The sequence below is a fragment of the Pseudophryne corroboree genome, chromosome 10, assembly GCF_028390025.1.
Source record: "Pseudophryne corroboree isolate aPseCor3 chromosome 10, aPseCor3.hap2, whole genome shotgun sequence".
NCBI classification, from domain to species: Eukaryota; Metazoa; Chordata; class Amphibia; order Anura; family Myobatrachidae; genus Pseudophryne; species Pseudophryne corroboree.
This window is the reverse complement of record NC_086453.1, coordinates 250,833,247-250,849,729: the sequence shown is the minus strand read 5'-3', so window position 1 is coordinate 250,849,729 and position 16,483 is coordinate 250,833,247. Positions and strand designations below refer to the sequence as shown.

Below are 16,483 nucleotides of genomic sequence, written 5' to 3'. Positions count from 1 at the left end.
TGCGACTGCTCAATGATAACCTAGTCCACGATGCCCCAAAAAACAGTTATTGTGCTGATGTTGCTTCCAGAGGCAGTTTGGAGCTCTACAGAGAGTGTTGCACCCCAGGACAGATGAGTCTTATCCTCTATGTACTTCAGCACTCTGAGACTGTGTGGCCTACCACTTCATGGCTATTACAACTCGTAGATGTTTCCATTTCCCAATGACAGCACTTACAGTTGACCAGGGTGGCTGTTGCAGGGCACAAATTTGACTAGTTATAACGGTACAGTATCCCATGTTCGTACCACATTGAAAATCACTAAGCTGCTTAGTGAATGGTCATGTATAGTAGTGTTCCCCAAACTCTGTTCTCAAGGCACCCTAACAGTCCAGGTTTTAACAATATTCATGGTTGAGCACAGACTGTTAAATCAGATTGACTAAGGTACTGTACTAATTAAATTACATGTGCTCATACATGGATAAACTTAAAACCTGTACTGTTGGAGTGACTTGAGGACAGAGTTTGGGAACCTCTGGTCAGTGTGTGTAGTAAGGAAGTTTTTTGTTTGTTTCTCCCCCTTCCTTTTTACAGCAGTGGCATGAAGATTACAGTCAGTTTCGTAAGGTGTCCGTTTACCTTCTAACTGGGTTGGAGCTATACCAAAATGGAATGTAAGTGGCTCCTTTTGTGACTTGTTTTGATTTTTAGAGAATAAATGTACAAATAGATCCTATCTGTAAGCTTTTGCATTATAGTAGAAATTATTTACTGACTTTCAGTGAAACCTGTGTGTTTTTTGGTGCTGCACCCCCGAAAAACTGGCGCTTATCAGGGATTTTGTTTCGCCTGCCTGAGGCAGTTAAAACAAAATCCCAGGTAAGACATGGCGATCCCTCCTGTCAGTGTCTTGCGACCGCTGCAGCACCCGGGGACTGGAGAAAGGGCGCCCAGAAACCGTCACTCAGCCAGTGATCGACAGCCGCCCCTTTTCCCCAGCCCCAGGCGCCCCGGCCAGGCGAGGGTCATTTGACGGGGAGCCAGAGCACAGGAGTCCCGGGAGAAGATGCTGGGCGGGGGATCATGTGACGTGGGGAGCCGAAACACAGAAGCAGTCACTAGAGGAGGATGCCCCAATGCAGGTGACACAAGCCCAGATAAGCGGCTTATCGTGACTAATAGGATAGAGACGGGCAATATCATTACCCGTGGTAAGGTACTGCTGGTAATTGAATATCCACCAATAACTGAACAGAAATGTTCTCTGTGAGACTTGGGATGGGTGAAGCTGTTATAGGAAATTGGGTAGAAGCACATTCACCAGGAGCCTGTGAATCAGGTGTGAGCAGCTGCAGATCAGTTTACTACACAGAGCAGGATATAAGTCAGGTTGTAGTGCAATAAATCAGCTCATCACACTTGGCAGTGCCATAAATTGTGGCTTGTGTGATTGGTAGTCCTGCTCACCATACACTCCGCCAATGTATTGTCATGTACTTTACAATCTACCCTTAAGTCCATTAAGTTTTTTAATAGGCACGACGTATCGCACCCCCCCATCCTTCTTCTAACCCTTTACATTTTTGTGTCAAATATAAATTATATCAGTTCCATGTTCTACATGAATGTGAGTTAGCTGTCGCTATGCTCTCTGTATCTTCTGACACATGAAGAGGAAATTTGGGGAATGAATCGTTCACCAGTGAGGCTGGTGGGATATTGTGCAAATTACTGTAAGTATGAATAGTGTATAGGGGAGCATTTGGGACTTCAAAGGCCTTTAAAGATCCCAATGCAACAGATATACAGTATTTCTGTCACCACATTTCACTTATTCACCATTACCTGACACACTTTTAAACCACTCCAATTGTTTTTATGTAGTAACAAACACAGGGGGTAATTCAGACTGCATTGCTGCAGAGGCCGCAATCGCAGTCTGAATTACTTTGTGGAATGCGCACACGCAGCGTCCGCATTGCACGTGCACACCCCGGGAGCCCAGTGATTGACAGTCAGAGGAGCGGGCGTGCCAACGCGCTAGAACGCTGTTGGCGGAGCGCGATCCGGACAACGGAGGCATGTCCGGACCGTTGGGGGGGGGGGGGCGGGCTACGGCTGCGTGATGCAGCCGCAGCGACATGGGACACGGTGAGTAGCGGTCTGCCAGTGCGCAGGTGCAGCGCTGGCAGAGAGCTACTTGTCTGGTACAAAAGCATCGCCGCTGTGCAAGGGGGGTAGGGTTTGACATGCGGGGTGGATTAGCTGGGAGTCCCCCCACATGTCTGTGAAACTGGTCGTAGATGTGCTACATTTAGCACATCTATGATCAGATCTGAATTAGGCCCACAATCTCAATATCTGGTTGTTTTCTAGGAGTATTCACTCTTTTAATGAAAATACAAATTAGTCTGACCTGAAGCTGTAGTAATAGTGACTTTCTACTCTTATCAGATATCAGGAATCCCTGACATACCTGGTATATGCTTATCAAAGTAACAGTGCCCTTCTGAGTAGAGGGGTATATCGGGGAGTGGAGGAGAGACTGATAGAGCTGTATCGAAGAAAATGTCTTTTGGTATGTATTCATTACAAAGCATCATGTTGTCCTATACTTACTGTTCTGTTATTTTCCTATATATTGAGCCACAAGGCTATGTACGTATTATATACCCATCAGCCATAATATTTAAACCAGGTGAATTGAATAACATTGATTATTTCATTACAATGGCACACGTCTAGTGTTAGGATATACTGTATTAGGCAACAAGTGAACAGTCAGTTGCTGAGGTTGATGTGTTTGAAGCAGGAATTATGGGCAAGCGTAAGGATATGAGCAACTTTGCCAAGGGCCAAATTGTTATGGCTAGACTACTGGGTCAGAGTATCTCCAAAACGACAGGTCTTGAGGGTTGTTCCAGGTATACATTGATTAGTACCTACCAAAAGTGGTCCAAGGAAGGACAACCAGTGGACCGGATCATGGTCATTGAAATCCCATTGATGCGAGTGAAAGGGTGAAGGCTAGCCCATCTGGTCTGATCCCATGGAAGAGCTACTGTAGCACAAAAATGTTAATGCTGGCTGTGATAGAAAGGGTTCAAAACACACAATGTAATCGCAGCTTGCCACATCTGGGGCTGCGTGAGCATCAGAACTGAACCATGGAAAAATGGAAGAACGTCTAATGAATCACATTTTCTTTTAAATCATGTGGGCTGGGTTCCACGTCATTTATCTGGTGAAGAAATGTCACCAGTATGCACTATGGGCAGAAGGCATGCTGTTGGCAGCAGTCTGATGCTCCGGGCAATGTTCTGCTGGAGAAACTTGGAACATGGCATTCATGAAGATGTTAATTTGACCATACTGTACACACCCACCTAAACATTGTTGCAGAATAAATACACTCACTTACTGAACGGTATTCCCTGATGGCAGTGGCGTCTTTCAGCAGTATAATGCATCCTGCCATGCCTCAAAAATTGTTTAGGAAATATCTGACGAACATGACAGAGTTCATGGTGTTGACTTGGCTTCCAAATTCTCCACATATCAGTCCAGTCAAGCATCTGTGGGATGTGCTGAAAAAAACCAGTCCGAGCCATTGAGGCCCCACCTCACAACTAACAGAACTTAAAGGATCTGTGCTAACATCTTGGTGCCAGATTCTACAGGACACCTACAGAGGTCTTGTGGAGTCCATGCCTCAAAGGGTCAAAGCTGTTTTGGCATGAGGGACCTACACAATATTAAGCAGGTGGTTTTAATGTGATGAGGTTGTGTGTTTGTGTATATAGAGTTAGTTCATATTAAATGTATAATGTCATATATATAATATGGTGTGTGTGTTTATTACCAGTTATTTATATAGTGCACACACATTTCTCTTTCATCCACTAGGGGACACTGTATAGGACTCCAGTGTCCCCTAGAGGATTCGGAGAAATGGATTTATCGGTAAGTACCAAAATCCTCTTTTTGCTGCGCTTACAGAGAATATTTGGCCATTCACATCAGGAGTACATGGAGGAAACCTACGCAAACATGGAGAGAACATACTAACTCTACACAGTTAGGTCCTTGGTGGGAATCGTACCCAAGACTGTGTTGTGAGACACGGGATCCATGCTGCCCAGGGATTCTGTGTGTAGTTTAATACAGTAGTTTTAATGTTAGTTGACCACAGCAGATGTTTTCCATTTTAGGCCACGGTGTGTTTATTAAGACCCAGCACAATACTGAAAGTTTTGTCATAGCATTGAATACCCTTTTTTAGGGCAAGAGCATTTTAAACAAAGGAACAGCTACTTTTTCTCTATGGTAGATGGGCTTCTTCATTTCACACATTGCATCTAAGACATATGCCCCATTAACTCTTTATATATTTAGGCATTGTAGTGCAATATTTAACCTTGCAGACAAAATAGCAGAGTGCTTGGAAGGCAAATTAGCTTAATCTTCATCCACTGCGCAGGCTAGTTGGTGGTAGATCACAATCTCAACCCCCCACCCCCACCCCCCCCAACCACCCACACACACACGGTCTGGGCACGCCTGCGTTGTTTGGACCGCGCCCCCAAAACGGCAGCCAAATGCCGCTGGCCCGCCCCCGTCCACCCAGCGAAGCGATCACTGGGCTGAGTTGCCGGTAGCATCTTTTGCATGCACATGCGTACTGCGGCACATGCGCAGTTCAGAACACTTCATCCGCTGTGTGAACACGCACAGCAGCAATCGGGTCTGAATTAGCCCCCTTGTACACAACTGATTTGTGCTTTGCAGAGGAGATAGAACCAATGGTAAGGATGGTTGTGAAGTTTTTCCTGTAGAAGCCCAGTCAGACGCTGGTTATACTTTTTGACACTAATCAATCCTTTGTTTTCTCCCAAATTAAAAGGATTTAAATAATTTGGCTGCCTGCATGTTTGAGAGTCAGGATGAGGAGCAGGTATCGGAAGGAATCAGCATAATGAACGATCTGATCATCCCTTGCATGCATCTGATCTTCAACAACAAGATCTCAGAGGAAGACATGGCTGCTATTGAGGAAATGCGGGGGCGCTGGTGCTCATACCTTGGACAAGATATTGATGGTTAGTTTGTTCATTGCTGGCTTTCACCTCAAGTGTGCATAATGGGGCATGGTGTAACTTGCTGAAATTTGGCATTGAACACTTTTTTTTTATGAAGTATGGAAACCATGTAACCAGTTTTCTATGAAACATTGGGGCAGATGTATTAACCTAGAGAAGAGATGAAGTGTAAACGCAAGGTGATATCGGACCAGCCAATCATTAAGGATTTGAAAGATGACGGGAGCTGACTGGTACGTTACTGGTACGTTATCAGTCACCTTGCACTTATCGCTGCTTTATCATTTCTTATCTCTTCTCCAGGCTTAATACATCTGCCCCAATATTCTGTTAGCCGGTATGACTCCTTGATGCAAGTTTAAATGTGTTCTGTTGCTCTTTAATTCTGCTAATCGATTGCATACCCTGGATCATAACATATCACATCACATCACACCTAACAAGTGACTACACAAAAGAATATATACCCTCTGTACACATTATTTACTGGATTATTTTATTGCTGGGCTAGGGATTATTATCCTCTATGTCTAGGGGACATGCCTACCATTACCAGCCCTATATTGAAAAGATCAGCTCCACAATTGCAGCCCCTACATTGTACAGAAAATTCCTTTTGACGGGTCATTGTTACAGAGAGAAGAAATCACTGGCAACCATTTTTTGCAAAAATCTAACCCCAGACCCACACCTGTAGGGGGATTCCCGTTGCCAAGACCACAACCCTCCCCCTCTCTGTACTGTGATCAGGGGGTCCTTTTAGGCACATTTCCACGAGGTATGGACCTTTTCTTTTCTGCTGGTTAAATGTGTCACTGGAGCTCAGTATTATGTTCCATTAGCAGCAAAATGTCAGAAGGTCAATTATCCAGAGGAAAGAGGAAAGCGTTCCGTTACTATTCATGCAAGTGTCGTCACTGTAATCTAGTGGTGCCCATTTTCTTGTAATCTACAAATCTGCATGTCATTTAGTTGTACAGGTAATTCTGATGGAGGAAGATGAGCAGATAATTGATCAGACTATAACCTGTAGCTTGGTGTATATATAAATAATTTAAAAGAAATAGGTTTAGCTCATGATATTTCACTATAATGTGTATATGTGCTTTGAAGTTTTCTTCTTTTTTTTTATTGAATTGCGGTAAAGATTCTTCAGTGGAATTACCCACTTTCTCAGCCATATAATGTGCAGTTGGGGTATCTCTTTCCAATATATGCCTGGAAATGGAGGTATCTCTGTGCATTGTATGACTGCTGATGAGGGGTGGCTATGCAGCACATGGATGGCAGGCACCTACAGTTGCTGCAATATATGTTGAACAGATAATCCTCTCCCCCAAACTGCCAAATCCCTCCTCTCCTTCCTAGCCACTTGCCTGTGAAGTATCTAATCTAATGGAGATCTTCTTGCAACTTCCACATAAGTCACCTCTTGGTGATTCAGGGCTATGAGCAAGCACCCTTATGTAAGCGACCAGTGTGCTATAGGATGGACGAGTCCAGAAGAGGCATCACTGTAGGATTCATATATACCTTTGACCTAATACATGAATGGGGATCAGTACGAAATCCCGCTGGACGGGATCCCAGCGGTCGGAATCCCGACAGGGGTGGCGAGCGGAACGCAGCACCTTGCGGGCTCGCTGTGCTCGCCACTCTGTGGGCTCGGTGCCTCGCTTCGCTCGGCACACTAATTTATTCTCCCTCTATGGGTGTTGTGGACACCCACGGAGGGAGAATATGTCGGGATTGTGCCGGTCGGGATTCCGGTATCGGGATCTTGACCACATCCCCATGAATGATGCGGCGGTGGCAACAAGTCATCCCCGCTGACATCCAATAGAAGCCACTTATTGCACCTATGTGATTCTTCTGATCTGTCACACACGGCGCTCAATATGAAAGTATTGTAGATGCATGCATACATCTGTGCGTCACTGTATTAGAGTAACCTACAGTATAGCTATGTGGATCACTTCATCCACACACCCTAACCTTGATTAACGTATTTCTAGCACATCTTCCCCAGCGCCTTTTCTATTTTTGTCCATCAGGTCATGGAAACAGCGGTGGTACCTGTAGATCAGATATAGTTCATTCATAAGGTGATTGGAGTATTTTAACACATTCACATCCCAGAAATTCTAAGGCAATAGAGGGTTTCATATCTGCTATAGTTTCCCTCCACTTTTCTAAGTTGTGATTAAAGCAGCATAGAGAATAACAAGGCTGGTGGAGACAAAAGTTTGACCTTTGCTTGTTTGACTTTCACGCAGCTTCGTTTCCCTCCGCCATCACCCCTTTTTAAGCTGCACGAGCAGTTGACGCAGTAATAACCCGTGTCACTTTTAACATCCCTGCATATTTATTGACTGGCGGCCCCCACTCCTCTCTTCCTAAGGAAGATTAAAGCATAACGATTTCAGTTTATGGCACATTAGAATACACATTGTCCCTCCAAGCCCGTGCGAAGCGAGATTAATGGGCTGTCAGAAATCTGTCTCTGCCGGCAATGAATTCCAGACATAAGAGTCTCAGGCACGCTGGGTAGGATACAAATTAGCACTGAGCAGTACTTATTAGACAGTGAAGAATTCATATGTATTATTTTATTGTTGGACTATGCCAGGCACATTCACAGCACCCCTACACAATGCATACAGGTAAATCAGCATGTTTATTGCTAAATAATGGAATACATGTACTTCTAATCTTTAAATAGTAATGCATTATGATGTAGCAGGAAAATGACTTCAAGTTCGAGACATATTCTTGATGACATCCAGCAAAAATGTTATGAATTAAGAGACACTAGAGTCATTATTATAATTGTTTAAATTAACCTCTATAAAGCAGCTTTCAAACAGTTTTGCAATCTTAAAATGGGTACACACCTTGCGACCGTGCAACGTACAGCGCATCTGTCGTACGACGCAAAGTATCATTACACGCTGCATGTAACAGCACTGCATTGGCCGTGGAAATGCCCCAGTGGACATGCAGCACATCCAATGGGACGATTCAATGAACGAAGACTTGGGGGTACACACTATATATGATATGTCTGTTATATCGCTGTGATCCGTGTCGGGGCGATATATCGCTCGATTTGTCTTATAGTGTATATCCAGTTTTAGAGGCCAACCCAACTGTGGTTAATGCGCCGCATTTGGCTAGGTGCATAAATGTACATTACGGTATTGCCAAGCACCTACAATTTTCCGTGGGTGAGTAAAACTGCATGACGTGAGGTTCCGGAATGGCAATAATGGAATTACTCCCTAAGTGTATACCATCTAACTGTTGGAGCTGCATCTGTTTTTTGTTTTTTTCCTATTTATCTCATCAGTTCCTTTAAACTGTCACTTTCCCTGTGCTACAAACAATAGGTGCTTTGTATTATAGCTAATTAAATGCTAATATGTTCTGTAGCCGAAGCTCAGCCACGTGAGTGAATAGTGCAACTCATGTCCAAAAGAAAATTCCTCTGCAACACTTTATTTTACAAACGGATTCAATGACAGCATCCTCTATGCAAAACTATATGTACAGTACTTTAAAAACCGAAGACATCCTAAAATTGCATAAAGTATAATTCCTTCTAATCATTTTTTTTTTCTTCTGTGTCACAGACAATCTACAGCTTAAACTCGGACAGTTTCTTCCACGGCTTCTGGACTGTTCCAGCGATGTCATTGTATTGAAGGAGCCCCCAAAGATCCGGCCTCACTCCCCATATGACCTGTGCAATCGCTTTACAGCCATCATGGAGTCCATACATAGTGCTTCCACTGTGAAGGTGACATAATAGTCGCAACACTGTCCTCAAGGTCAACAAATGAAATCACTACAGACTGCCATACAAGGTCACACTGCCCTCTCTGTGTGTCACACACGCAGCAGATTTTTATTTTTAAAGCCATAAAAACAAATTGGAAGAAGCCACTGATGCCTTAGGAACAGTTGTGAAGTGGGCGCTGGACTATGGAGGAGAAACTCATCGCAACCGTCTTGGCAACACTAAAATACTATCTGCATAGAAATAAACTTGCTTAGTAACACACTGGAGTTAGGTGTAATAGTTTAATTTCTTCTGTTTTGCAAGCGATAAATTTAATTTTAAATAAATAAATAAAAAATTATATATATATATATATATATATATATATATATATATATATAAATTAGTGGTACATTATACTAATTTTCACCGGTTTTTTTTTTATATTTTATTTTATGGCTTTATGAAATGTATCATTCTCTGTCTGCAATTACAATGTGTCCACCACAAAAGAATGTGATGTGCATTCGAAACATTGTACTGAATTTGTTACATAGACATTAAGCACCTTTAATTTAATATGCCCAAAACATATCTTCGCAGGAGGGTAACGGCAAGGAGCATTTCCTTCCGCAAATAAGGAAGAGTAAACGAGCAAGTTCACCTTTTTAGATGGCTCTGCTTTAAATAACTCCAGCATCCATATCTCTTGCCAAGCAACTGACAGAAAGTGACTGGGTAATAGAGAATTTTTAGCCTGTGGGTGTGGGTTTTTCTCAACAATCACATAAGCAGCTGCACGATTCCATTCCAGCAGGAAAGAGCGGGTGGGGGAAACGTCTAGTGTAAAAGCCAAACACCATTGGGATTTGGCAAGTAAGGATTCTTGGCTTGCTTATTTTGGGAACTGAGAGAACAAGAGAATATAAGGGAAATTTTACACTGGCATAAACAATGTTCACCCATTACCAGGAGCAGAAAATAAAACTGGGACTTTTTTCTTTATATCCTCTTAATTGCTTTCTCTTACTCTTTTGTAAATACTTCCATTTCTGTTTTTAGAGATGTGAGTTCATTCTCCATGAAATATGTAAAACGGTATTGCTGTGCCTTGGAAAATGCACATGTGTTTTTGCCAATGTTGACACCAGCTGTGCCAAAACCCATTGACAGCCGCCTAAAATGCACACGTGTGAGCCTTACAGAACTCTCCCTCTATTGCACCAAATACGGGTGACACTTTCTCTGGAGTTGTGTGACATTGATATGATTAACAATAAGTGCATTCTTTTTGTTAATTGTGTTTTTTATGTGCAATAAAATATTTATGTTTTTATCTTAGTGTGTGTTTCCCTTGGAGCTGGTGAGGTTGGTACATTTACATAGATCACATCTACATATTCTATTATCATTGTCTTGGCATTTAATCACAGTTAACTAAAATTACCCTCGCTCACCCTTTATGGTGGGATTTATATTAGTTTTTAATGTTTTTTTCTGTTTATATATAGTTCTTTATACATTGTTGTTTTGAGGAGCATCATTCGCTTGCACCTAGTCCAACTCCGCATAGCCCCCATATGTCTACTAGCAGATTAGCGGTCTGCTTCAATTGGTTTGAATACTGTGCATGGACGCAACAAGGTGATGAAGTGGGAGCACAAGGATGCTGGCCCAAGCTCACTCGGGTATATTTACTAACAGTCGGATTTGAATTTTAGGCAATTTTCAGTCTATTTTGCAAATTGGGTATTTACTAAGGCAAAACCGGCTGTAAATCGACCTAAGATCTGATTTTAGAACATCAAACTAAGCGTCAGCGCTTAGCCAAAATATTAATTAGCTTTCCAAGCATGAAGCTAATTTCAATTCATATTTTACCGAAGATACCATTGGCTGAGAGAGCCGTGGAGTGCCTGTTTCAGACCATCAGCGCTTACCCATTGATTTTAATGGGGTAAACGCTGGAGAGCTATAGTCATTCATGAAGTACTCTACGCTAGTGTGCAGTACTTGTCCATAGGCTCGGGATATTGCATTTTGTTTTTCCAAGACCTGGGATCCTACTGAAGGACTGACCAGCACCGTGTTCAAGGTCAGTATATAGTATGAGTAGTAATTTTGTGTGTGAATGTGTAATAAAATATTAAATTAGGTGTGTGTGTGTGTAATGTTTTTTTTTATTATTATTTATTTTACAGGTGGGACTATAGGTGCCAGCAGGCCCTTACTGTCCAGGCATGCTGGTACTTGTGGTACTCCAAGTACCAGCATGCCGTAGCTGCCTGGCTGGGACCTGTCATCCAACTGTAAGGGATAATAATCTTTCCATTTTTACGCAATCAGGCCTGCACCCACCGCCACAGGGATGCAGGTGATAGCTTGGGCTTCACCCCAGCTCTGAAGTATGCGCGGGAGGGGGGACCCCATTATTGGTAGGTCCCCACTTTCTGAGGATTCCCAAGGCTGGAGTAACCAGTTTGGGGATGAGAACGTTTTGGCAGGTAGACCCTGTCAAGTGTGTCCCTCTGCTGCAGCATTACACCCCGGCTGGTCGAACCCAGTGCTGGTTGATGTCAATACTGGGGATCCCTACACATTGTTTCCCTTGTATTTACAGAACCAGCTTATGAGCCTGGTGCTGGTTATCCTTTTTTGGGGGGGGTCCACTCTTTTGTTTTCTCTGACGTCCTAGTGGATGCTGGGAACTCCGTAAGGACCATGGGGAATAGCAGCTCCGCAGGAGACTGGGCACAAAAAGTAAAAGCTTTAGACTAGCTGGTGTGCACTGGCTCCTCCCCCTATGACCCTCCTCCAAGCCTCAGTTAGATTTTTGTGCCCGAACGAGAAGGGTGCAAGCTAGGTGGCTCTCCTGAGCTGCTTAGAAGTAAAAGTTTAAATAGGTTTTTTATTTTCAGTGAGTCCTGCTGGCAACAGGCTCACTGCATCGAGGGACTAAGGGGAGAAGAAGCGAACTCACCTGACTGCAGAGTGGATTGGGCTTCTTGGCTACTGGACATTAGCTCCAGAGGGACGATCACAGGTTCAGCCTGGATGGGTCCCGGAGCCGCGCCGCCGGCCCCCTTACAGAGCCAGAAGAGCGAAGAGGTCCGGAGAAAGCGGCGGCAGAAGACGTTCCTGTCTTCAAATAAGGTAGCGCACAGCACTGCAGCTGTGCGCCATTGCTCTCAGCACACTTCACACTCCGGTCACTGAGGGTGCAGGGCGCTGGGGGGGAGCGCCCTGAGACGCAATAAAAATGATATAAAAACCTTATATGGCTAAATAAAATGCATCACATATAGCTCCTGGGCTATATGGATGCATTTATCCCCTGCCAGTTTCCTGAAAAAAGCGGGAGAAAAGGTCGCCGTGAAGGGGGCGGAGCCTTTCTCCTCCGCACACAAGCGCCATTTTCTTTCACAGCTCCGCTGGAAGGACGGCTCCCTGACTCTCCCCTGCAGTCCTGCACTACAGAAACAGGGTAAAACAGAGAGGGGGGCACTATTGGCAGCTAATATATAATACAGCAGCTATAACAGGGAGTAACACTTATATAAGGTTATCCCTGTATATATATAGCGCTCTGGTGTGTGCTGGCAAACTCTCCCTCTGTCTCCCCAAAGGGCTAGTGGGGTCCTGTCCTCTATCAGAGCATTCCCTGTGTGTGTGCTGGGTGTCGGTACGATTGTGTCGACATGTATGAGGAGGAAAATGATGTGGAAGCAGAGCAATTGCCTGTGTTAGTGATGTCACCCCCTAGGGAGTCGACACCTGACTGGATGGTAGTAATTAAAGAATTACGTGACAATGTCAGCACTTTGCAAAAAACTGTTGACGACATGAGACAGCCGACAAATCAATTAGTGCCTGTTCAGGCGTCTCAGACACCGTCAGGGGCGTTAAAACGCCCGTTACCTCAGATGGTCGACACAGACCCTGACACGGATACTGAATCCAGTGTCGACGGTGACGAGACAAACGTAATGTCCAGTAGGGCCACACGTTACATGATCACGGCAATGAAGGAGGCATTGAACATTTCTGACACTACAAGTACCACAAAAAAGGGTATTATGTGGGGTGTGAAAAAACTACCAGTGGTTTTTCCTGAGTCAGATGAATTAAATGAGGTGTGTGATAAAGCGTGGGTTTCCCCCGATAAAAAACTGCTGATTTCTAATAAATTATTGGCACTATACCCTTTCCCGCCAGAGGTTAGGGCACGTTGGGAAACACCCCCTAGGGTAGATAAGGCGCTCACACGCTTATCAAAACAAGTGGCGTTACCGTCTCCTGATACGGCCGCTCTCAAGGAACCAGCTGATAGAAGGCTGGAAAATATCTTAAAAGGTATATACACACATACCGGTGTTATACTGCGACCAGCGATCGCCTCAGCCTGGATGTGCAGCGCTGGAGTGGCTTGGTCGGGTTCCCTGACTGAAAATATTGATACCCTGGATACGGACAGTATATTATTAACTATAGAGCATTTAAAGGATGCATTACTATATATGCGAGATGCACAGAGGGATATTTGCACCCTGGCATCTAGAGTAAGTGCGATGTCCATTTCTGCCAGAAGAACGTTATGGACGCGACAGTGGTCAGGTGATGCGGATTCCAAACGACATATGGAAGTATTGCCGTATAAAGGGGAGGAGTTATTTGGGGTCGGTCTATCGGACCTGGTGGCCACAGCAACGGCTGGAAAATCCACCTTTTTACCCCAGGTCACCTCTCAGCAGAAAAAGACACCGTCTTTTCAAACCCAGTCCTTTCGTCCCTATAAGGGCAAGAGGGAAAAAGGCCGCTCGTTCCTGCCCCGGGGCAGAGGAAGGGGAAAAAGACTGCACCATGCAGCCTCTTCCCAGGAGCAGAAGCCCTCCCCCGCTTCTGCCAAGTCCTCAGCATGACGCTGGGGCTCTGCAAGCAGACTCGGGCACGGTGGGGGGCCGTCTCAAGAATTTCAGCGCGCAGTGGGCTCACTCGCAAGTGGACCCCTGGATCCTGCAGGTAGTATCACAGGGGTACAAATTGGAATTCGAGACGTCTCCCCCTCGCCGGTTCCTGAAGTCTGCTCTACCAACGTCTCCCTCCGACAGGGAGGCAGTATTGGAAGCTATTCACAAGCTGTATTCCCAGCAGGTGATAATCAAGGTACCCCTCCTACAACAGGGAAAGGGGTATTATTCCACGCTGTTTGTGGTACCGAAGCCGGACGGCTCGGTGAGACCAATTTTAAATCTAAAATCTTTGAACACTTACATAAAAAGGTTCAAATTCAAGATGGAGTCACTCAGAGCAGTGATAGCGAACCTGGAAGAAGGGGACTATATGGTATCTCTAGACATCAAGGATGCTTATCTCCATGTCCCAATCTACCCTTCTCACCAAGGGTACCTCAGGTTTGTGATACAAAACTGTCATTATCAGTTTCAGACGCTGCCGTTTGGATTGTCCACGGCACCACGGGTCTTTACCAAGGTAATGGCCGAAATGATGATTCTTCTTCGAAGAAAAGGCGTATTAATTATCCCTTACTTGGACGATCTCCTGATAAGGGCAAGGTCCAGGGAACAGTTAGAGGTCGGAGTAGCACTATCTCAGGTAGTGCTACGTCAGCACGGGTGGATTCTAAATATCCCAAAATCACAGCTGATTCCGACAACACGTCTACTGTTCCTAGGGATGATTCTGGACACAGTCCAGAAAAAGGTGTTTCTCCCGGAGGAGAAGGCCAGGGAGTTATCCGAGCTAGTCAGGAACCTCCTAAAACCAGGACAAGTGTCAGTGCATCAGTGCACGAGAGTCCTGGGAAAAATGGTGGCTTCTTACGAAGCGATTCCATTCGGAAGATTCCATGCAAGAACTTTTCAGTGGGATCTGCTGGACAAATGGTCCGGATCGCATCTTCAGATGCATCAGCGGATAACCCTATCTCCAAGGACAAGGGTATCTCTCCTGTGGTGGTTACAGAAGGCTCATCTTCTAGAGGGCCGCAGATTCGGCATTCAGGATTGGATGCTGGTAACCACGGATGCCAGCCTGAGAGGCTAGGGAGCAGTCACACAGGGAAGAAATTTCCAGGGCTTGTGGTCAAGCATGGAAACGTCTCTTCACATAAATATCCTAGAGCTAAGGGCCATTTACAATGCCCTAAGTCAAGCAAGGCCTCTGCTTCAGGGTCAACCGGTATTGATCCAGTCGGACAACATCACGGCTGTCGCCCACGTAAACAGACAGGGCGGCACAAGAAGCAGGAGGGCAATGGCAGAAGCTGCAAGGATTCTCCGCTGGGCGGAAAATCATGTGATAGCACTGTCAGCAGTGTTCATTCCGGGAGTGGACAACTGGGAAGCAGACTTCCTCAGCAGACACGACCTCCACCCGGGGGAGTGGGGACTTCATCCAGAAGTCTTCCAAGTGATTGTAAACCGTTGGGAAAAACCAAAGGTGGACATGATGGCGTCCCGTCTCAACAAGAAACTGGACAGATATTGCGCCAGGTCAAGGGACCCTCAGGCAATAGCGGTGGACGCTCTGGTAACTCCGTGGGTGTTCCAGTCGGTATATGTGTTCCCTCCTCTTCCTCTCATACCAAAAGTACTGAGAATCATAAGAAGGAGAGGAGTAAGAACGATACTCGTGGCTCCGGATTGGCCAAGAAGAACTTGGTACCCGGAGCTGCAAGAGATGCTCACGGAGGACCCGTGGCCTCTACCTCTAAGGAAGGACCTGCTCCAGCAGGGACCTTGTCTGTTCCAAGACTTACCGCGGCTGCATTTGACGGCATGGCGGTTGAACGCCGGATCCTGAAGGAAAAAGGCATTCCAGATGAAGTCATCCCTACCCTGATCAAGGCCAGGAAGGATGTAACTGCAAAACATTATCATCGCATTTGGCGAAAATATGTTGCGTGGTGTGAGGCCAAGAAGGCCCCTACGGAGGAATTTCAACTGGGTCGTTTCCTACATTTCCTGCAAGCAGGATTGTCTATGGGCCTAAAATTAGGATCCATTAAGGTTCAAATTTCGGCCCTGTCGATCTTCTTCCAGAAAGAACTGGCTTCAGTGCCTGAAGTTCAGACGTTTGTCAAAGGGGTACTGCATATACAGCCTCCTTTTGTGCCTCCAGTGGCACCTTGGGATCTCAATGTAGTTTTAGGGTTCCTAAAATCACATTGGTTTGAACCACTTGCCACAGTGGATTTGAAATATCTCACATGGAAAGTGGTAATGCTGTTGGCCCTGGCTTCAGCCAGGCGCGTATCAGAATTGGCGGCTTTATCCTATAAAAGCCCTTACCTGATATTTCATTCGGATAGGGCGGAATTGAGGACTCGTCCTCAATTTCTCCCTAAGGTGGTTTCAGCGTTTCACATGAATCAACCTATTGTGGTACCTGTGGCTACTAGGGACTTGGAGGACTCCAAGTTGCTGGACGTAGTCAGGGCCCTGAAAATATATGTTTCCAGGACGTCTGGAGTCAGAAAATCTGACTCGCTGTTTATACTGTATGCACCCAACAAGCTGGGTGCTCCTGCTTCTAAGCAGACGATTGCTCGTTGGATTTGTAGTACAATTCAACTTGCACATTCTGTGGCAGGCCTGC

At 45.2% G+C, this 16,483-nt stretch overlaps 1 protein-coding gene across 3 annotated transcripts in view; it reads left to right on the top strand.

Moving 5' to 3' along the window:
• Positions 1-10,202, top strand: part of USP28 (ubiquitin specific peptidase 28) — a 230,216-nt gene extending 220,014 nt beyond the window's left edge. For 2 of the 3 annotated variants that reach the window (XM_063943188.1, XM_063943190.1), the window contains 4 exons: positions 581-660; positions 2,441-2,564; positions 4,890-5,085; positions 8,718-10,202. In XM_063943188.1, coding sequence (XP_063799258.1) covers positions 581-660; positions 2,441-2,564; positions 4,890-5,085; positions 8,718-8,893 — 576 coding nt within the window. In that variant the 3' untranslated portion in view covers positions 8,894-10,202. The remainder of the gene's footprint in view (positions 1-580; positions 661-2,440; positions 2,565-4,889; positions 5,086-8,717) is intronic. The other variant, XM_063943189.1, reaches the window with a different exon arrangement.
• Positions 10,203-16,483: the final 6,281 nt, after the last annotated feature.